The sequence below is a fragment of the Cuculus canorus genome, chromosome 2 (genome assembly GCF_017976375.1).
Source record: "Cuculus canorus isolate bCucCan1 chromosome 2, bCucCan1.pri, whole genome shotgun sequence".
Taxonomy (NCBI): Eukaryota; Metazoa; Chordata; class Aves; order Cuculiformes; family Cuculidae; genus Cuculus; species Cuculus canorus.
Genome location: NC_071402.1, coordinates 94,484,338 through 94,506,573, shown reverse-complemented (window position 1 = coordinate 94,506,573; position 22,236 = coordinate 94,484,338). Strand labels below are relative to the sequence as shown.

At 45.9% G+C, this 22,236-nt stretch overlaps 1 protein-coding gene across 1 annotated transcript in view; it reads left to right on the top strand.

Annotated features, from left to right (window-relative positions):
* Positions 1 to 21,895, top strand: part of GMPR (guanosine monophosphate reductase) — a 45,957-nt gene extending 24,062 nt beyond the window's left edge. Inside the window, exons 7-9 of the mRNA XM_009564153.2 lie at positions 1,872 to 1,914; positions 8,030 to 8,189; positions 16,760 to 21,895. Coding sequence (XP_009562448.2) covers positions 1,872 to 1,914; positions 8,030 to 8,189; positions 16,760 to 16,940 — 384 coding nt within the window. The 3' untranslated portion in view covers positions 16,941 to 21,895. The remainder of the gene's footprint in view (positions 1 to 1,871; positions 1,915 to 8,029; positions 8,190 to 16,759) is intronic.
* Positions 21,896 to 22,236: the final 341 nt, after the last annotated feature.

Here is a 22,236-nt window from a genome sequence, read left to right as displayed (position 1 = left end):
GCTTTATTATATTGTATCTTCTTACATAACCACTTAGTGTGTCCCCTTTTTTCTTTCCCTTTCTGTAAATCATAACATTTACCTGCTTATGTGACCTAAGTGGAGACATCTACGGATAAAGAAGTCCTGTGAATCATCATCATTGATTCCTTTTATCTTTAATGGTAACTCATGAGCTTTCGAGAAAGTCTCTTAATCTGCTCAGCATTTTGTAATTTGGTGACATTCAAAGTAATAGTTCTTTTAAGCTAGCGATTGATGATTACATACTAAGGTGCCCATCCCCACGGTACTTCTGAAAGCATAAAGCCTCCATCGCTGCCACTACTGGGTTAATTATGTAAGTCAGACACTGAGCCACTCAGCTGAGCCAGACTGAAGCCCATCTACTAGAGAGTGTTCATAGCCAGCCTGTCTCAGCCAGACAGTGAGAGTCAGACAAATTCCTGACACTGCTCTTTGAAGATTATTAGACCCCTCTTTCTATCTCGGCTCTTCCTCCCCTGACGCGTGCATACACACTCACACTCTCCTCCCGGCTCTGACAGATTTGTCAGAGGGAAAGAATTGCACAAGCAGAGCCCTTAACAGGAGAGAAAAATTCAGCTGTCAGCCCAGCACTTCCTTCTAGAGCTGACAATGGGTGTCTAGCTCAACAAAAGGCATAATGTGCTAGAGGTTATCAGCAAATAGAATAAAAGCCTTTAAAGTTTTACCAGGCACTATTTGCAGTGGGGTACCCTTTGAAAAGCCTCTCACTTTCAGATCCACCTGCTCAGTTTGTGTCTGAATCCTTTTTCTGCACGCAGAGAGGTTGTAACACTCGGCCCCACTGTCAGGTCAGCCAGCAAAAGCCAGCTCTAAAATGGGTGATAGTGGGGACGTCTGGCTGTGCTCAGCAGCAGGTCATACACAGGCATGCCTATCTGCCAACAGGGAGGTGAAACAAAATTAAGTAACCATACAGGCTGAGGAGTAGCTTCAAAAGCAGGAAAGCTGTCAGCAGTCTGCAGCGGACCCTGGCCATGAAAGGATGGGGGAGCCCTATTGGTACGGTGACTCTATAGAGTTGAAGGATTTTTCATCTGATGCTTGGACCTTTACAAAGCCTAAAGAACCATAGCACATGATGAACTCTGCTATGTGCCATTCCTTTTTTTTTTACAGCCCTGTCACACATGCATAATCCCTCCCTGAAACCCCAGCTGAAACCTCCTCATCAGCCACTTCTTTGCTCTGCACTGAAACCGAAACACACAGGTCTAAAATGCTAAAGATCACAAAGTTCTATTTCTTCACCAAACCTATAGCAAACAGCGAGGAGTATTATGAAAGATTCATTTTTTTACTTACCAAAGATTAGATTACCCGGTTTGCTTAGAGATTATCAGATCAAAATACAACATAGCTGATGGTGTATTTCCTCAGCCCTCCCATTGTGACCTTTTAATGTATTGTAAATTGCTGAGAAAGTTATTTTAAATGTCATTGGTGGTTTAAGGTAGAGGTTTGTGATGTCTCTGCATCACATAGCCTTTCATTAAAATGGCAAGGAATGCTTCAGATCGTCAGAGCAGGTTTACTTTTTTTTCACGGTTTCTGGGATTTAGGAAATTGCAGCCTGGAATTTGCGTTGCTGCTGTTAGTATTGTCAGTAGACTGTAGAGTAAATGAGCTTAAAGAAGGAAAACAATCAAAAGGGTAGTATGGATTCCCGAAAAACTCAGGTAGAATGATGTATACCCATGGTGCACAATCATCTCTTGAGCAGGGGCCGTTCTGCTGCAGGGCACAGAGTAGCAGCGCTTGCTGGGTCTGAGTGAGCTCACAGTGTGCTCACTGCTTCTTCCTGTTGTCTTTTCTTTGTGCAGGATGGAGGATGCAGCTGTCCAGGAGATGTCGCCAAAGCGTTTGGTAAGGACAATGTGAAGTGCACCCATTATACCTCGTGTATGGTCAGCACCATCAGCAGTGATGCAGGATTCAATTTGACCCTGAATGTAATGTAATCAGTAGTAGGTTACATTCATCCCTGTGGGTGACTACAGTGAAACTGATGCACCAGACATGAATGTGCTTTTTCGATCAGACTGTCCGAGTTCTGCAGTGCAAAACATACAGTGACCAAAGTCCTATTTAGAAACTGTCCACCAGGTGTGTGTAGGATACAGCTGCCTGTAACGTTGCCAGATCTGGCTGACCTGGGCCTTGAATGGATGAAGAGATAGTAGAATGTGTTGGACAGAAGAGCAAAACAAAAAGGCAGGCCAGATCCCTGGAGATGTTCTTGGGTTCAGCTGTCTGCTTGAGAAGATGAGATTTTATTTATACTGTATTCTCTAGAGCTGAGCAGATGTCTAAAACATCTAAGTTAATAGTTAACAGATTTTACTTTCATGACAATAGCTTCAGCGAATTTCACGGCTCTTACGAATAGAATAGAGAATTTAATCTGTGCTTTCTGTTGGGCAGGAAAGTTACAGTGAGGGGTAAATAAATGGTCAATGTCGGGACTATGCTTACCCGTAACCTTGTTGCAGCAGTGTGTGTGAACCAGGGGCTAAAAACATCCTGGGCTGACAGGACCTTTAAAGACCTTCCTCCACCCCCTGGAATGCCAGACTCTTTGGAGATGTCACAATAGAGCAATACCCGGAATACAGTGGGACAGCGCATTCTCTCATTGGGATTTCAGGGTAGAATGGTACAAAAGAGCACATTACAATACAGCGTATCTGCTTGGCAAGAAGCTTTGCAAGCATGGAAAGCAGAGGCAGGACTAAACTCAGATTACAGACCTGCCAAGAAAAACTCTGGGCTTCCTGGAAAGGTTGAAACCAAAATATGTCTTCCAAGTTTGCAGACAGCTCCTGTTTTTAGACAGGTCAGATGACAAGGAAGACTTAATTAGAGAATTTTAAGCACAGCAAGGAATCTGTTCAGTCACAGGATTTCACATCACCCTTGTGTTTACCCAGTGGGTGATGTGACGTAGGGAATAGGTACTCCCAGTTGGGTGATTCTGACATAGCTGAACAGTGGCATCCACCCTCTTCAACAAGAAGCCTGTATTAAAAACCCTCAGCCCAGCCCACTCTGACATCATGCCGCCTGCAGTGAAGCCTTTGTTCTGCCTGACTTTCTCTGGCTTCGCATCTTGCCCAATTTTTGCTGGTGGTGTTGTCATTGGGAGCTTGTGAACTGAGATTGTGACCTCACTGCATTCCCAGCTGCCTACACAGAAACCTGGTCCATGGAAAAAGTCCTTCTTCAAACAAGAGCGTTTCCAGAAGTTAGTGCTTAGGATGTTTCCCTTAGCAATGTGTATAGCAAGTCTGAAGGGTCCTTGCAGTCTTTCTGCGCTAACTGAGCAGAAATTTGGTTGAAACCTGTGAAAGGGCAGATTCTGGCTTTGCTGATTGTCAGGAGGTGCTGGGATTCACAGTGGTACATGTTTGAAGGCTACCATGGGTTGTCCCTGGGACAAAGGAGCATCAGAAAGCTGAGATTATACAGGCAGTAGTTCTACTCTGACAGTAGGCCAGGCAGATTAGTCTGACCTGTGTGTCACAGGTCTGGGGCTGGAACTGATAGAGATCACCCTGAGGCAATAAACTTACCGTATCTGCTTATTTATAATTGAGGTAGATGCATTGTGGACATCTGACTAGCTGGAACCAGGTGTACATTTGGCAAAGGTGGATGGCCAAATCATTTTCTAGATAGTATTATTACAATTGGTGTTTACTGATTGCTGTTGAGGTGATTGGCCATGTGAGCTGTGTAGAAAGTAGCTTCCATGCCCAGCATTTACAAGCCAGTGCCCTGGTACTGATACTGAATTGTCTTATCACAGACCTTTGTGCTTGCTCAGATCCTCTTAGAGGGGAGGCGTTACATAAATACATTGGATAGCAGAGACTGAATGATAAAACAATTTCAATGATAATTTCAATGATAAATGTACAATTTCATCTGGGGATGGAGACCTGGACAAAGCATGGACATGAGACCCAAAGAGGGCTTTTGGTTAAAGTGATTATACGGCCTTTATTTGGTGGATCATTGTGAAGTGTTCATGAAAGGGATGTTGAGGTGTCTGTTGTAAAGCAGTGACAAAGCAGCTGTTTGAATGAGAAAAAGTGTGAGGAAGTCTCAGATGTGAAGACTAGCATTGACAAATGGCTAAAGATGTGACTGGAGAAGGCAAGCTCATTGAAACAGGAGGAGTAGAGTGGATTGAGTGCAAGTGAAGAACTGTGAAGCACCATGAAGAAGATGCTGAGAAGCTTACAAGTGGAAGTTGACACCATTGACTGGTGTCAGGAGTCAGAGGCAAACTGGGTATTTTCATAGAGGGGGAGGCAAGGTAGAAGGCTATTTAAAGAGGTGAGGAACAGAGAAGCACTGAAGGTGGGGGACAAAAATGGCAGGAGTGACAGCTACTTTGGGAGGGACTGCTGGAATACTGAATCTGCTGGATAGGAACCTCATATGGAAAAGATGTAGGTTGATCAGGAAGAAAAGAGGTGTTCTGATGCAGGAATGAAAGAAAACATGAAAGAACTTTGTGTTGGGCTCTCATATGGTTCACATAACTGAATCCTTGGAAAGGCTGATAACATGAACACATTTCTCAGAATGCCCCAGGGAGGCACTACTGCCTCCTTTTCTAAAGACGAGAAGTCAAAGCACAGAAATACAAAGTTCACTTGCCTGAGGTCACATATTTTTTTGTGACACAGCCAGGAACAGAATGTGCCTCTTTAATCCTATGCCAGCATCTTTAACACAATACTGCTGTTCCTTAGAGCAGTGGTGAGAAGAGATACAGAAGCAGGAAAGGAAAAGGAAGGAAAAATCACATGGAAAAGTCAAGTGGGTACACATATACTGGTTCCAAAATATACCTGACAGATCATACTGGCTTGTTTTCCTGTTTCCAATAGCTGTATGTATATTACCTAACTGTTGCAAAGGCTTGCTGTCTCAGCTGGAGCACAGGTGAATGTTGATTCCAGGGCCATCTGTGGTCTAGGCAAACTCATGCTGCATCTGCCTGGAGCGCTGCCCAGGCTACAAATCCAGGCTGACTCCAGCTGAATTTGTGCAGAGCCAATCTGGTTATCAGTCACTTGTATTATCGGGCATGCAAAAGACATCTGAGGGACTCCATCCAGATCCAGCAGAAGAACTGTGTGAGTGCTGCACGATTGGGCTGGCATCAGCACGCGTGTTCTGTAATGGCTTGAAGGAGAAGGCACTGTGAAATGTGAATGAGCAAAATCAGCCCAGATGCAGCGTAGGCCTCAAGGGGGAAGTGAGTGCATTGAAGCGGCATCGTGTAGAAAAAGAACGAGTCTAGCAAACTCTTGAGTGGGCTACTGAGATGCTTGCGTGCAACATACCTATCACATCCTCTATTATCTAGGGCTTTGTTGCCAGGTGTTCCCAGTCCCTGCAACCTAAAATAATGGCATGCTGTCTATCTGTACTTGAAAATGAAAGACTGCAGCTGGGTGTTGCAAACATCCAGTGCTTCTGGTCATACAAAAAAACCATGCAGAAGTAAAGGAAGGCCATGCTAAAAACTACAGCCCTGTATTTGGACGTTAACTGATACAAAAGTAGTGGAACAGACTTGAAACTTTCAAACATGTTGCAACACTGAAGCAGGCTGGAAAGTTCTGGAGAGCTTTGGGAAAGTATATTTAATTTGGGCTTGTCATTCCTGGCGCTGCAGGGCAGTAAGCATGTGTCATTCCACTGTTTAGACGTGCTGCATCTGCTGTAACATAGCTCCTCTTTTCTGGAAGAGCTTGATGAATTATGTTGTAGTTTGCAAAAGTTACTCACGTTGGATGAGTTTCAATCCTGTAATTCAAACATACTTGCTTTCCTCCTAAAATATGCAGTAAAAAGAAAAGGAATAGACACTTAAGTATCTATGAATCTGAAGTGTAGATTTCATGTGACTGGCTTGCATTAATAATTTGGAGGCTGTGAGACCCACAACCAGAAACAGATCTAGAATTGGAGATCAGAGGATGCTATTGACAAGGCAGAGAGTCCAGACAGACCTTTGGCTTGTTTAGATGCCCTCTTTGAAACCTTGAGCCCAAATCTGTCCCTCCTTCCTGATGTTATTTTCTTTCACCCATGAAGCAGACATGAACTAGATAGATTTCCTAGGGTATTTGTTTTTTTGCAAAGGTGGAGCAAAAGTGTGCCAGGTGACAACAGGAGCTCCCCATCAGTAACTGGGAATGTCTTAAAGGATAAGCATTCTCTTTGGTTTGGGCAGGTTAGTAGTAGCATCGGATGTGAGTGCAACTGAGACTTAAAACTCAGCCATCTGAAACAAGAGAGTTCAGGGAAAAATCTGACTGGTAGCTGGCATAATAGGGCACCTGAATGGGTGCCTGTCTAGAAATATTGCTTGTGATGTGCTCAGCAGTTTTACACAAGCCTTATTTTTAATATCGCTTTTCCATGGACATACTGTTCTTTTCAAGCAACAACCAGACAAAGGGAGGCGAGGTCAGCAGAGCAGTCCAGTGCTCTGCTCCCAGGCATTGGGGCTAGGTCTGCTTTTTGGCACGTGTTGAGGGAGGGAACTGGCATTTATAAATCAGTGCACGCTCCACAGTTGTCATGTACTCTACGATCAAAATATTCCCAAATTCATGTTTGTCTACTGAGCTTTAAAACAGATGGCAGAAGCTGAGCAAATTTGATAACGATTGCACTTACTCTTCAGATCTCAAGGTCCAATCCTATTGTTTGGATAGGAGAGAGAGATCAGAGCAAATTCCTAATGCCAGACTCACCTAGCTGGGGATCTCCCTAGATTTCAGACATGTTCATAACGCGGTGGGGTTAGTTCAGGCTCATCTGCTTTCTATGAAGTGAGGTTTGTAACCTGTTCTTTTGCCAGTTCTGGGAAGAAGCTGGGCAGAGGGGGGGCCTGTTCTGACACAAACGCGTTGAAGAAACGGCGTCTGAACAGGAAAATGCTTTGTTTCAGGGATGGGTCACCACAGGCTCATAAAAAGAGTAAAAGCCAAACTTTTCCAAGCAAAAGTAGATATGCCAAAATATCACAGGAGGAGCTGCTGGTGGAATAGTTCCAGCCCAGCTGGAAATGCTGGAAATCACAGTAGAAAATCAAGAGTGATTCCAAAAACCTTCTTCCTGATCTTACTCCCAGTGGAACTGATTTCATGATTCGCAAAGCCAGGGAAGATGGGACAGACTGAACAGGCATGATTGAGTATTCAGTGTTGTTGTTCAGTATCTGGAACATATTTAGGAGTTGCAGCTATGAGTTAGACCTCCTTTGAGGTGCCTCTTGAGAACCACGAAGCCCAGGGGCAGTGGTCTTTGGCCTAGAGTTTTTAAACAACAGGAACCAACTAGGATCTCTTTGGCAGGGGATCACCCAGACCTACACTGAACACATGGGGCTGGTGGACTTGAAAAATCCATCACTGCGTTTAAAAAAAATGGTTCTTTTATCTCAGTGTTGGGAGGAGTGCATTACGTTCATGGATATGCCTTCCTTCAGGATACATTCCCACTCACAGCTTGCAGCTTAGAAAGGTCTTGAAGTAGGAGCTGTACTCTCCTCTCTACGGCATTGAGCTCAAGAGGTCCCAGCCGGGTGATTAGGGCTTTGGAGTACTGCAGTCACCATAGTAGTAAATAAGAAACTGTGCTCATATACTATTATGAAGTAAAGGGTTAAAACTGAATTTGAAGCTAAAGAGTGTAGAGGGGAGTAAATAACCTGTATCTTTGTCATCACAACAGAAAAGGTTTCTTTCAATTTAAAATACCCGAGAGATACAATGCAGTGTGTGTCACTTCTTCAGTAAAGCATTGCTTCAAAGTTGGCTGCGTGCATTACAGGAGGGGACTCTCTGTACCAAACTATTTAGGGCTATTGTTTCTGGAGGGCACTGTGTTCTTGCTTTGTCTTTCACCCTTTTCTCCCATGTTTTCTTACATGTTGCTTTGCTGATCACAGGAGCTGGTGCTGATTTTGTCATGCTTGGAGGAATGTTTGCAGGCCATGACCAGTGTGCTGGAGAGATTATGGAAAAGAATGGCAAGAAGGTGAAACTCTTCTATGGAATGAGCTCTGATACAGCTATGAAGAAGCACGCAGGAGGGGTTGCTGAATACAGGTATGAATACTACACAGGAGCGATTACAGTGAGCCATCCATCCAGTAATTTTTGGAGTGGACTTGTGCAAAAGGCATTTGTTGGAAACAAGCCCATGCCTCTGCTCCCATTTAGGAAGCTGTTACCAACACTTTGGCAGCAGATCTGAGTGAGGGATGTCATCAAGGAGGAGATGGGGAGAAGGACCTAGGGGTAGTTAGCTGAGAGCAACCACATTCACTTGACTGCAGCCAGTGCGGTGTGCTGTCACTGCAGCTCTAGCTACGTGGTCTGGGAAGTCATTAGGCACTGTAGTGACTTATGGGTCTCTCCAGATATTAAGAGCTGGGACGTGGCATACTAGGCTGCAGTGTCTGGCCTTCTGCTTGTCCTGGTTGGGTGTTCTGTTAGTGTATGGATTCTCAGCTGGCGCACATGCTCCCTTCTGTTTGCAAAAAGTGGGTGCCTAGTGAATCAGCAAAGCCCAGCAGCGTGGAGTTGAGTCACAGGTGTAACACTGATGAGGCCTTAGGACCTCCAAAGCACTCTCAGTCACAGGTGGAACCCCCAGGACTTCCTCCTGCATTTGTTGGGCAGACTCCTCAGGCAGCAGAATCCTGCTGTACAGCTGTCCTACCCCTTTTTCGGTAGCAGAGCACCAGAGTAGCCCTACATCATGCAGCATGCAGGAGCTTGGATTTTGAGCTAAAATCTTGAAGGGAGAGGAAAGGAAGACAGGCTTTGCAAAGGAATCTCTTGTCCATTTTTATTTTATTCCAGAAAGTGCTGAGAATTTTGAACTTTTGAAACAGCAGATGATTCCAGAAAACCTCTGTATCTTCTCTCTTATGAGTGGCAGGTATAGTCACTGCCCTTAGACAACATGGTTCTTGCATACTTTGTTAGAGAATGTTTCCTGTCTTCTAGTATATACTTAAGGAACATCAGTTGAACATAGGGATGAGAGATAACAGTAAAGAGTTTTCCAAAGGTAAAAAAGCTTGTGCTGCATTTCAGCAAGTTCCAAGGGCATTTGTTTTTTTCAGGAAAAAAAAAAGGTATTTCTTAGCAAGGAAAAATATGCAGTGAGTACTGTAGTTTGAGGAGAACATACATATCCTGGCAGATTTGTAAAGCCAGGATTTTTCTGCATTAGTAGATGAGAAGAGGACAGGGATAGCTTTACTTTCTGCCTAAGGAGGACATATGTGTCTTTCTTGAGTGGGGTGTACCCTTCCTACTTTACCTGAGCCCCTGTGCCTCTTTCTGGGGCTAAGATTGGAAGTTAGTGAGCAATGTGCAATAGATTTTGGGGGTTTTAGTCTCACATGGGGCTGCATCTGTACCAGTTAAAAGCTCCGGCATCGGCAGCTCATCTGGCTACCCTGACCTCAGCTTGCAGATTGCTCAGAGTACTCTCTGACTGGCTTTCCACCTGGCTGGCCTGCAAGGCTCTTCTGGCACTCCAGGTTCAATGTGCTTTTGCTTTCAAGCACAACTGCTGATCTGCAGAAGAAAGAGCTGGACAAGAGTCCATCTGCATCTGAGACAAGCTGAAATGATACACCAGAAAGATGTGCTGCTTACTTTGCTCTGAACTTTGATTCATTCTGGGTTCCTATCCTAGTTCCCAGAAGCAGTGTACGGTTTTGAAGCTTTTTCAGTCCTCCACCAAATCTGCTTGTCTTCAAAGCCGCTGAACAAATGGTGTGAGTGGACAGCACTAGTAATTGTCTCATAATTCAAAAGTGGCAGCTGCCAGTTAGACAGAGGTGCTGGCAACCTTTTATCTGAACTATGGTAACTTCCTCTCCTTTGCTGCCCTGTGCTTGTGTCAGTGGGAGTGTGGGGAAGGCCCGATGTAGTTAATGGCAGTTCCCTGAGATATCACAGAGCAGCTGCATGGATCTTCACAGTCGGACTTGATGATCTCAAAGGTCTTTTCCAACCTATTGAGTCTATGATTTAGTGCAGCATAATCATTTAGGTCCTGGCCACCACAGGGCTTGTGGAAGTTGCGGGAGAAGTTTGAGAAAGCTTGCTGTACTAGCAGGCCAAAGGACTGAGACAGCTGCTAAATTTTGCTCCTCCTAGTTAGGTGTGCATGTTATCTGGCAACAGAATTACTTGACGCTGATCCCCCCTAAAAATGAGATAAATTGCAAGTTTTGTGTCTTGTAGGAGTAAAGGATGTACAGAAATGCGCTGTGTTTTATCCAGTCTAGATAGCTTTGGTCTTGGTCTTGCTTGGCCTATCCCAGCATGAGCATCACTGTGATTTAAAAAGAGCAACTGTGAGTAACACAGCACTGCAAATGTGCTGGGCATTGAAGGGACGACTGGAAGCAGAGCAAGGCTTTGCTTTGAATTACTCTTACAGGAGAAATTGCAGGAAGTTTAGTCACTTACTAGCTTACTAGTTTGGCTTATGGCAAGCTTGAACCAAAAGGGTTCTAAGTCAGCATTTTAAATGCTGGGTACCCCAAACAGGTCAAGTTGGTGGGGTTTCTTTATACACATTTTAAAAAGCTCAGCAATAAGTCTGTATCAGTGGCCCCAATGAGCTGGTTTTGTCTTTAAAAGAGCCTGAGCACTCACAGTGTTTTATTCAAGCAGTGGGAAGCTCAGTGTGCTGAGTAGTGCTGATCCCTGCAGGATCAGACTACTTGTCTTGTAACTTCATCTTCTCGAAATTACACATTTTGGCTGGAGAACCTGAGCCTCCAGCAAACAGTTAAATTAAAATTGACAGGTAAGATGAGATGGCTGTAGCAGGGAATAAAGTCATAGGAGTGATTGGTTTTGTAATGAATATGTCAAGTTGATCTCATATAATTTTGTATGAAATCCATGTGCCCGCTTTCATTATTTTTATGTCATTTATATATAGGTTTATTTTTATATTTTTACCTCCTTCCACGGGGAACATGGATCCAAGATGGGAATTTCTGAGAGGCGATTATTAAGTTTCTTTTAGGGGAGAAAAGAAATAGACAAGCAGGAACAAAGACCACACACAGTATTGTTCAGTTAGAGCCAATTTGCTTTTGTTAACCCTCTTGAGATTTCACAGGTTTTATGTGAGCGCTGCAGTCCTGTGGTCACTTAGCAATTCACAGCTGCTCCTAAGATGGATTTTGGCACTTTATTCTAACTGTAAGGTAGAATTTGGGCCACAGAGACAGAATAGCACCAGTAGCTGACTGCTACTTATTGTCGTAGAATCACAGAATAATAGAATGTCCTGAGTTGGAAGTGATCCACGAGGATCAATGACTCCAACTCCCATCCCTGTACAGGACAACCCCAACATCCATACCATGTGTCTGAGGGTGTTGTCCAAATGCTTCTTGAATATTGGCAGATTCAGCACCGTGACTGCTTCCCTGGGAAGCTGTTCCAGTGCTCCACCACTCTCTGAGTGAAGAACCTTTTCCTAATATCCAACCCAAACCTCCCCTGGCACATCTTCCTGCCATTCCTTCAAGTCTTATTGTTGGTCACCAGAGAGAAGAGCTCAGCACCTCCTTCTGCCCTTGTGAGGAAGCAGTGAACTGTGATGAGGTCTCCCCTCAGTCTCCTCCCACACAAGTCACACTGGCTGCCCTTGCTACCCAAACTCTACCGTATTTGCCCAATACAGCACCCATGTGTGAAACAGTTAGGTCCTTGTGTTAATTAACTGGGTGCCTGTGCATTAACAAATTGGGTGCTCGTGTATACACTAACAGGGTGCTTAGGCATAAATTATTTGGGCATGCATGCATGAACTAATTGGATATGTATGCAAAAATTACTTGGACATTCATGCAGAAATTTATTGGGCACTCATGCATTAATTTATTCAGTGCTCATGCATGAACTAATTTGGCACTTGCACAAGAATGCAGGAAGCCCAGCAAATTACAGCCTGTATGGCACTCCTCACCTTTGCAAGGCACATATCAGAGAACTCTGTGGATGTTAATCCATTATGAACCCTTTCAGCATCATCACAATCTTAAGGTACATCAGCTATAAACTCCGCTCTTCCTCCCTTCGGACTGGAGGGATTAATGTTGTAACTGTACGCTTAGTAAAATGTCACTCCTCCATCCTGAGCACATGTTAAAGGGTTAACAACGCAGTTCAGCATTAAATGACCTGTGCATAGGCTTACTAAAATCCCACCCACTCTCCCTTGGGAACCAGATGACAGGACTCACCAGCACAGCCTGGGAAAATGTTATCTCTTACAAACTCTACCTCTTTCGCATAGGGACTGGAGTATTTGGGTTAATATTAATGCAGCCTGAATATCTACTCATCACAATTGTCACCCCCTCACCCCTGTGGGCAAGCCGGAGGTTTATATTAGAGCAATCTGAGTACATCCTTATTACAAACTTCACTCTTTATTTCTGCAGAACACATAACCCAGAAAGCCCCAGCAGTTTGAATATATACCCATTACAAACTCCAGCCTTGCCCCTAGGAATCCCTATCAGGGTTAACAGGATGGGGGACAAAGTGACTGAGAGTGATTTTCCCTGTGGAAAAGGACTTGGGGGTGCTGGTTGGTGAGAAGCTCAATGTGAGCCAACAGTATGTGTTTGCAGACCAGAAAGCCAACCATGTCCTGAGCTGCATCAAAAGAAGGTGGTTCTCCCCCTCTACTCCGCTCTTGTGAGACCCCACTTGGAATGTTGTGTCCAGTTCTGGAATCCCTAACATAAGAATGATATGGAACTGTTGGAATGGGTCCAGAGGAGGCCATGAAGATGATCAGAGGACTAGAGCACCTCTGCTATGAGGACAGGCTGAGAGCTGGGGTTGTTCAGCCTGGAGAAGAGAAGGATCTGGGGAGACCTTAGAGCAGCCTTCCAGTATCTGAAGGGGCTACAGGAAAGCTGGGGAGGGATTTTTACAAGGGAATGGAGCGATAGGATGAGGGTGAGTGGCTTTGAATTGGAAGGGGGAAGATTTAGGTTAGACATTAGGAAGAAATTCTTCACAATGAAGGTGGTGAGGCACCGGCACAGGTTGCCCAGGGAAGTTGTGGCTGCCCCATCCCTGGAGATGTTCAAGACCAGCTTAGATGGGGCCTTGGGCAGCCTGGTCGAGTGGGAGGTGCCCCTGCCCATGGCAAGGGGGTTGGAACTGGATGGGCTTTAAGGTCCCTTCCAACCCAAACCATTCTGATTCTAGGATCGTAATTTGAATACTTGCTATAAATTTTAAGACTTGTCCCTTTAAAAGCAACAACCAAGAACATAACAGCAGTTCAAGTTATTCACTGTGCTTTAGCATAATAGATTGTACAGGCAAAAGCTGACACCACTGCTGAAGGTACCACTAGGTTAATGAGTCCAGCAGGGCTTCATTTACATCCAAAATGGGGTGGGAGGGGTGAACAATGTTCCCATGCAGCAGTGTGGGCATTTCCCCATTTGAGGAGTAAGCAGACACACCAAAAAGCTCTGCTGTCATGGGACTTGCTCCGCAGCCGTTAACAACATTAATTGAGCTCTGACCTTTTTGCTGTGCATACAGTTGCTTAACTTACAGCTCTAGATTTCTGTCCTGCTTCCATCCTTTAGTCCTCCTTTTCCTTTTGGAACAGCATGTGGGGTGGGAGCATGGAGGATTTTCAGTACTTTTTGACACTTATTTCCAAGTATAACCATAAGACTAAGACTCCCAGCATTCTCTGTGGAGCTGATTTCCCTTACAGCATGCTTCTCCCAGTATGGTATCTAGGTAACTACATGTTACTCCTTGATAAAAAGAGCATCCCACCAGCTCATCAGCTGATAGAGGAACAATAGCAACAGTAGCTGGTGAACACGCTGGAGAACATGACTTATGAGAGGTGGCTGAGGGAACTGGGGTTGTTAACCATAGAGAAAAAGGAGGCTGAGGGGAGACCTTATCACTTTCTACAACTACCTGAAAGGAGGTTGTAGCGAGGTGGGTGTTGGTCTCTTCTCCCAGGTGATAGGATGAGAGGGAATGGCCTCAAGCTGCACGAGGGGAAGTTTAGATTGGACATTAGGAAAAATTTCTCCACAGAAGGGGTCATCAGGCACTGGGACGGACTACTCAGGGAGGTGGTTGAGTCACCATCCCTGGAGGTATTTAAAACATGGGTAGATGAGTTGCTCAGGGAGATAGTTTAGTAATGGACAGGTATGGTTGGACTTGATGATCTCAAAGGTCTTTTCCAACCAAACAAAACAAGACAATTCTAACAAGTCCAGCCAAAGCTGAGCCTTGTCTCTCTGAAAGAACAACATCCAGAGTTTATACTCCCAAGCCCCCTTTTCAAAACATGGTTTCTCTCAGCAGCTGACATAGCCATCTGGGGCCTGGGCTAAAACCCCCATGTGCCATCATGTAGCCAACAGAAAGTCCGTGAGACGGATTATTTCTGGATGCTGCTTCCCCCACTGCAGCCAAACTGTTAATCTGTCTTGCTGTCAGAGCTTTGAGGCTGTGACATTAGGCACTACTCTCCAAAGCTAAAATGCATCCCAGAAGCTCCAGCTTCCTAACACTACCATAGCCACTGCAGGGGCATCTCCCAGGGGCAGCAGCTGTAAATGTCCCACATTTCTCTAATTCTGCACTGAGAAAAGGACCGCCAAGCACTGAACCTCTCACGAGCTGTATTCCCTCCTCTGCCGGTCTGTTGAACCACTTTAACTGGGGTTGTGTTTGTTTGCAGTCAGCTTTCTGCTATTGAGCCCCTGCAGCTTACGCCCTACATGATGATCAGGCGTGAATTAGCAGGGCAGTCAGGTTTGAACTAATGGGGCATTCATGTATAAATTAATTGAACTCATGTGTGAGCTGAATGGACAGTCATGCATGAATGCAGTAAACCTTGCACTTCTTGCCCAGTGCAGCATGCGAAGCTCATCAGATGGCAGAATCTGGTACGTAAAATTCGTGCTGGTTTCCCAAAATCACAGACATGCTCTGTCTCTCAAAATCTTTGTGGGAAGCTCCCTAGTGACCTACCTAAACCTCCTGACTTTGACTGGAGGAGGTGTGCATGGCTGCAAAGGAAGCTGCAGAATGGTAACACGACTACTTTTGTGTCATTTTATGGGCCAGGCCTTTTTTTTTTCCTGCTGGCACTGAACCTGAAAATAAAAGCCTTTGGACTCCCAGCCTTACACACCCCTGACCCCCATGCAGAATCTCAATGGCGGCAGGACATACATTTTCCATCGACCACTAACTACAGTGTTTACTTGAGAGTTTCAAGAAAGAGTCAATTACACATCAGATGCAGGGAGATTAATCATGGTTCCTTATTCACATGGCATATTAACCGTTCTCCTTTATTGTCTCCCTAGGGCTTTGACCTCACATTTAAACTAACAGCATGAAATATAGCCAGGCTCACACTGAAGTACCTCCATATAGCCGCTGTTGCTGTTGTTAATGATTTGCAAATGGAGCCTCCAAAGAGGCATGCCCTTTCTTTCTTGCACTATCCCCTAGACAACTGGTTTACGGAGCAGTAAATAAAGCCACATTTACAACAATGACAGAGCCCTGCCGTGATTTCTGGCTCCATTTTGTAGGGGAGAAGGAGAGCAATCCCCTCTCCCCTCAGTATTTCTCTCAGACCCCCATTCCCAAGGCTTACCTTGCCAAAGGAGCTAGTGTGCCCTGCAGAACTGTAAAGGCCACTGAGGTCAGCTGGTGACTGGGGAACTCTGCTGCAGGAAGAATTGCCAAGCATGAGGCTGGAGAAAGAAAGCTGAAGGGGAAGGAGTGAAAGCTACTTGCCTGGATTCTTCCGTGGTGTAACTCTTCAGATGTGTTTTGGGAACAGTGCAGTCTGTGCTGGCATGTGCGCGTACTTGACAGTATTCACAGCTCTGCTGTTTTTTCTGGCCTTTTTTTTGCCTGAACTGTGCTAGCTCAGCATTTAGCTTCAGGGGACAGCTCTGCAGCAGGTTTCCATAACAGGTTTCCCACTCCACCTCTGTGGGCTCTGGAGGATTAGGCTGGTAGGAGACAGTGCGAGCATTTCCATCTGTGTCTGGTCAGTGACATGGGACAGAGCCCAGGGGCAGTGAAGCCTGTGCAGAGCTGTGTTGAGTGGTGTCTGCTGAGAACCAGCTCCACCATTTCTTTAAGTTACCTGAGCTTGGCGATTCCTTATACCTCAAAGCTTGCAGCTCTCAAGGACAAATTTACCTTTCAATAAATCTGGAAGCTTTACTTGCTTGTATGTAGATGGTAAAGGGGAGGAAAAGGGCAGATCTGTAAATACACTCATAGAACCATAGAATGAGTTGGGTTGGAAGGGACCTTAGAGATCATTCAGTTCCAACCCCCGTGCCATGGGTGGTCTTTCATGGGATATTGGGGCATCTACAAGACTTATCTGCTTCTAGTCCCCAGCGTTGGTCATGACTGGAGTTGAGGCATGTCAGCACTCAAGAGCGCCAAGCAGCAACAAGCAATGGAGAAGTAAAGCTGGAGGTCTTTTCTGAACTGCAGCACACAGTATTAAGCTCCATATTGCTTCGGTAAGCACACTATTATGTTTTGCATGTAGACATAAATGCAGTAACTGATCTCTTCCCCAGGGCTTCGGAGGGCAGAACTGTGGAGGTACCGTACAGAGGGGACGTAGAACTCACCATCTTGGACATCCTCGGAGGGCTGCGCTCCACCTGCACCTACGTGGGAGCCGCCAAACTCAAGGAACTGAGCAGGAGAACAACATTCATCCGGGTCACCCAGCAGCACAGCCAGGTCTTCTCTTAGCCCAGGACTAGGGGGATGGAGAGAGTGGGATAGGGGAGAGGAGCAGGAAGGGCTTCTGTTCTGTTTTGCTTTCTCCTCCATGTTGTGTTAGTAGCAAACTCTCCTCTCTCTTAGAAAGGCAGTGTCATAGCCATTGGAGGGGCTATGGCTGGGATTTGGAAGGGGAAGGTCATGCTAGTAACACAGTGCCATTGGTTCAAAATGAAATAGCCTCATCTTTTATTGTTGTGCCTTTTTTAGTTTTTAATCAACATTTCTTCACCTGTTTCCCCCTCCACTCAGATAAATAGCTGCTGAAACCTCAGTTAACAAGGATTTGGCTCATACAGACATGGCTCTTAGGCCTGCACACATATACATATTCCCTTTTTCAAGACTGACCTGTCAGCTACCACCACTTCTGGCAGTGCACCTTCCAGAAACTACAGGCTGTGAGAGGAAAAGATGCAAGGAATTGCATGGGGAAATAAAAAAAAAAAAAAAACCAAATTATCTTAATCTTTGTTCTGGTAAAAGAATGGATGTTTGTGGCTAGGCTGCCGGCCTGTGGAATGTCAGGGGTGGATGAGGCCTGGCTAGCGGTGACTTCTTACTGTGATGATAAAAATGCCAGATCTCTTTCACTCTCGTTCACAGGGCTCTGGCACTGCCATTCTTACTTAGAGCTCCCCATTCAATAGACTTGCTTCTTCAGAGAAGCTGGCCCTGAATGTAGCAAACTCATGCTATCCCCCTACCCCCATCTGTGGAGATCATTCTGGAGAAATTGTCTCAGAGCTTGCCTGCTTTTTCGTGCATGCCATTAGTGAATTACCTGGGTTCCTGGTTTTACCTGCTGGCTGTGAACAGATTTTTAAGGCATTCAGTAACCCCACCGAGGAGGGAGAGGGGCGGTTCTCTGCAGTGCTCCCTATTCCCCTGCTTGCTCATATCCATTTAGCAAAGATGTAAAAATGCTGTGCTTTGCGTTTGTGGCCAGGTGAATGAAGCCAGGGGGATCAAACTCACATTTGGTTATTTGGTGCCACTCCTTGTGCAGTCGTTGACACCATGAAAAGCAAAAGAGAGCTTTCAACAGAACAGCTGGATTGCAAGACACTGGTGGGCTGAGATGGAGTTAAGGCATTTGCTCTAAAATGAGTAATGAATGTTTAAGACTCTGGGTAACACTTTATTAAAGTGTAATGGCCCGCTAGCTAGTTGATAAATCACAATGAAACTTCTTTGGAAATACACATTGCATCCCCATGAATAGCACAGTAGCTCGTTAGGATAAATGATGTAAAAGTGAGCACCAATGAATTAATAATACTTGGCCACTTACTTTAAAGTGCTGCTGAGATTGTAATACAGCTGCTGTTACTTCAGAGTCATACTTCCCCCTCCTGTAGATGCCTGTGGAAAGAGACAGGCTTCCTTTGAAAAGTGAAAGAGTGATCTGCAGGAAGAGGAATAGCAAAGAGAAACTCCAGAATTAAACTCACAGAATTAAGTTTAATTAATCCACACACAAGGATTGGTACAATTTGCCATGCTGAGAAACAAATTGAGGCCACAATCTGATCCCTGGTGGTTTTGACATGTGTTGTGCGCATTAGAAAAAACACAGAATATCTTCTAAATAGCCTGATACTTTAAATGTCTTCCATGTAACATCTAGGACATAATTCTTAATTGTAGTACCACCCCTTCCTCTGCTTTGGAGGTAAATAAGGGCCTTAAGGTGAGCACGGGTTATGCTCGTGCTGGCTTTAAGGACCATTTGTCCTGTCCACGTGTCATAAAGGAACCAGAATGCAGAAGAGAAGCAGGCCCTGCGAGTAGAGGACCTGATCTCTGTTCCCTCCAGCCTGAAAGCATCACATGAAGAAGATGCTGGGCTGTGTCACCACAGACCTTCCCGTGCTTTTACCTGCACTGAGCCCAGAGGACAGGCAGCGTTCCTGCTCTGCATCAGCACGGCTGTAGGTCACTGTTCCTTTATTTACGTGATGTGAAGGGTAGGGGTGCAAAGGCAAATCAACACCTCTGCCAGCAGCGGGGTTGGTCTGTCCCAGCACCAGCCTGACCACAGGGGTGTCTCCACACTCGTGCCTTCATACATGGGAAGGGCAGCAGCCCGCTGGGCTCATGCCTACGCTCGCTAGTGCTTTTCTACTTTTTTTTAGCTACATTTCTAAATGGAATTTAAGAATTACATATACATACCAAAATATATGTATATATATATTTGTAAATTTTTTTTTTTTTTAAAAGATCATACGCACAGTGAACAGAGCAGCTCCGTGACATGAACAGAGCAGCTCCGTGACATGAACAGAGCAGCTTCAGGACATGTCTTCAGAACAGTTTCTTTTCCAAAGAGCAGGTGCTGGGGTCAAAGGAGGGGCTGCCTCTCCACAGGGGTGGCAAGCGTGGCACCTCCTCCCGGGGCAGGCTGTACACTTAGACAGCCAGCCTGGCCTGGGGCAACCTTAAACCTGTGTTCCTTCCCCTTCCGCACATACCTCTGACTGGCCAATAATAGGAAAGGATGGGGATGGGCTAATCTTAAGTTGCTCCCTGAGTTCTCCAGGCTGTGAATGACATTTGCGCTAAGAGTAGTTACTGATAAAGCTTTGATTTGAGGTGTTTGGTTTTTCTCAATAGCAGCTCACCGTCAATTTGGTAAGCAGTGTGTTTTCCTCCTTTAGATTTCGTTTTCTCCTTCTCTCTCTAAAGTGAGCAGGAGAGAGAATGGCTGCAGAAAAGCTGAACCGGTGGCATTTCTGTACCTCACCCAAAGTTATATGAGGGTTTTATTCAGGGATAACCCTCAATTATGTGAGTGCTCACCATCAACGCTGTGCAAGTCCAGCTCTCAGATGGGCTGGAAAATGCAAACAAAGATGAGCTTAAGCTCTCCTTTAACACCAGTCCTGTGCTGTAGGAGTTGTCCTCATCTTTACTTAGCCCCAGGTCCTGTGCCCTGCTCAAGCCTGCTGCCATGCTCATAAGGAACTGGGGCAGAGAGGGAGCTGAGGACACGCTATGCCTGGCAGGATGGTTCAAACAGAGACCACAAGCACTGACAAATGCTGTGTGCCATTTGTGGATCTACCTCACCTGCACATTTAACCAGCTTCTCTGTTCCTTGGTGTTCTTCTGTGGGAAATGATATTTGTAAAAGCTTAGTGTTGAGTGATGCTGCATAAACAGAGCATCTTTAAACCCGCCACCCTAGCCCCGTCCTGTCTAAAGGACCGCTGTGAGCATGATAACCATTGTAGGACAAGGTCACGTATGCTTCCCCCAGCCAGGCAATTGCTGAACACCAGCAGCAGCGCTGAGGTTTGGCCAAGTGGCTCTGCAGACATTTAGTTTAAGGCACCAAAGCCGTACAAGCAAGAATGCTGCAAAATGGCAGCATTACATCATTAAAGTAATCCCTGCTGCATGTGTCCATCTCTGACTTCTTGAAGCATATGGACACACAAGCCACCCCTCCTACCTGCGCAGCCTCTGGCTCACCCAAACTCCCCCTGGGCGAGGGGTCTTGGCACAGCAGCAGCCTTCCTCATGACTGTATGACCATGGGGGGTTTGTGGGGAGAGCCCATGCAGAGCTTCTCATAGGTGAGGAGTGGGCCTTGCACCAGCATCCTGCCGGATGCAAACCAAGTCATGCAGGTCTCCCTTCTCTGAAAGAAACAAGTGCAGACACGCAGGGAGCGTACTCTGCCCCCTGTGCTTGTTGGCACAGCTGGCTCTCCCCCTTTGGCCACTTTCACTGGGCTCTCCTGTGCAGCTCTCTTCTCACCTTAAGGCACTACAGGGTTCAGTGTAGGAAGGGGCCACCCTGTAAATATGAAAAGTGGGAAGTGAGGGCAGGAGGAGCTTCTGCTTACATTTGGAGCTGCTTTCCCCAGGGAATATGTGCCTCCGTCTTCCTTTCACCTAGTTAATAGTGTAGGGGGAGAAAGGGTGGTGGTGGGCAAGAAACTTAGCAGCAATAAGCCAGGCCCTGCACTGTTGGGACAGGGGCTGGTGGTCTTCAGTTACAGATCTGATGAGAGTTGGAAGCCTTTTCCAAAGCAAGTGCTCCCTAGTTTACACCCGCTGAGCTCCCCTCTCTTGAACAGATCTGCTGCTACAGCTTGCTGCCAGTGTACATCCAGTGTCTGTCCATCACTGCCTCCCACCCTTCCACCCCAAGGATGTTGCTTTTTAGTCATCGGTATCAGTTTTTTACCAGAAGTTTCTTTGCTGGAGCCAGGAGGGCTTTTGCAACCAGTGCCAGCTTTGGCCTTGCTTGTGTAGGAGAGAAAAAAATACCTAAAAACCTAAAGAACAGCGGTTTGCCTTCTGCAGCCAGAGCCGGCAGGGACAGGGTGGGAGCTGCTGGGGGTGGAGGGGCTGTAGCACAACTCGGTTAGGGGCTGGCACAGCTCTGCACCCCGGAGCACAGCATGGACCAGCCCCCTGCCACCTTTGCTTGGCTTGGTTTATGGGCACTCAGCTGTTTAAGCTTCCCCAGCATTTACTTGACACAGTGTTTACTGGTTGAAGTTTTCATACGTAAATAAATAATTCAGAGTCCAAAACTCCTTGGTGTTGCCTGCGGTAACTGTGAAGCGCTTCTGCCTCATCAGCCAAAAAAAGCTGATGAGCGTGCGATTTATTCCTGCCCTGCTTGGCTCTCCTGAGGTGGCGATGACAAACGCTGCCTCCTGTCATGCGCAGCAACTGCGAGTGCGCAACGCCTCTGGCGCACGTGGCACAATCATTTCCAGTGTTCAAAAGTTGTAAATGGAAAGTCTTTGTTATGCAATAAAGACCTTCACTCTGAACGTGTCTGGAGAGGGTTTTATGGCCATGGGTGGGCACGCACATGTTTCTGCGTCATCATGAAGAAAAGCAAACACTCTAATACGTGTTGACAGCAAGGTGGGGAGAAATTAAGTCAAATTACGCCCCTAGGAAACCTCTCTTGCCCTAACTTTTTGCATGGGCATGTAGTGACAGGATGAGGGGGAGATGGCTTTAAATTGGAGGGGGGGAAGATTTAGACTAGACATTAGGAAGAAATTCTTCATGATGAGAGTGGTGAGGCACTGGCACAGGTTGCCCAAAGAAGCTGTGGTTGCCCCATTCCTGGAGGTGTTCAAGGCCAGGTTGGATGGGGCCTTGGGCAGCCTGATCTAGTGGGAGGTGTCCCTGCCCATGGCAGGGGGTTGGAACTAGAGGATCTTTAAGGTCCCTTCCAACCCAAACCATTCTATGATTCCACAATTCTAAGATTCTACGAACTCAGAAAG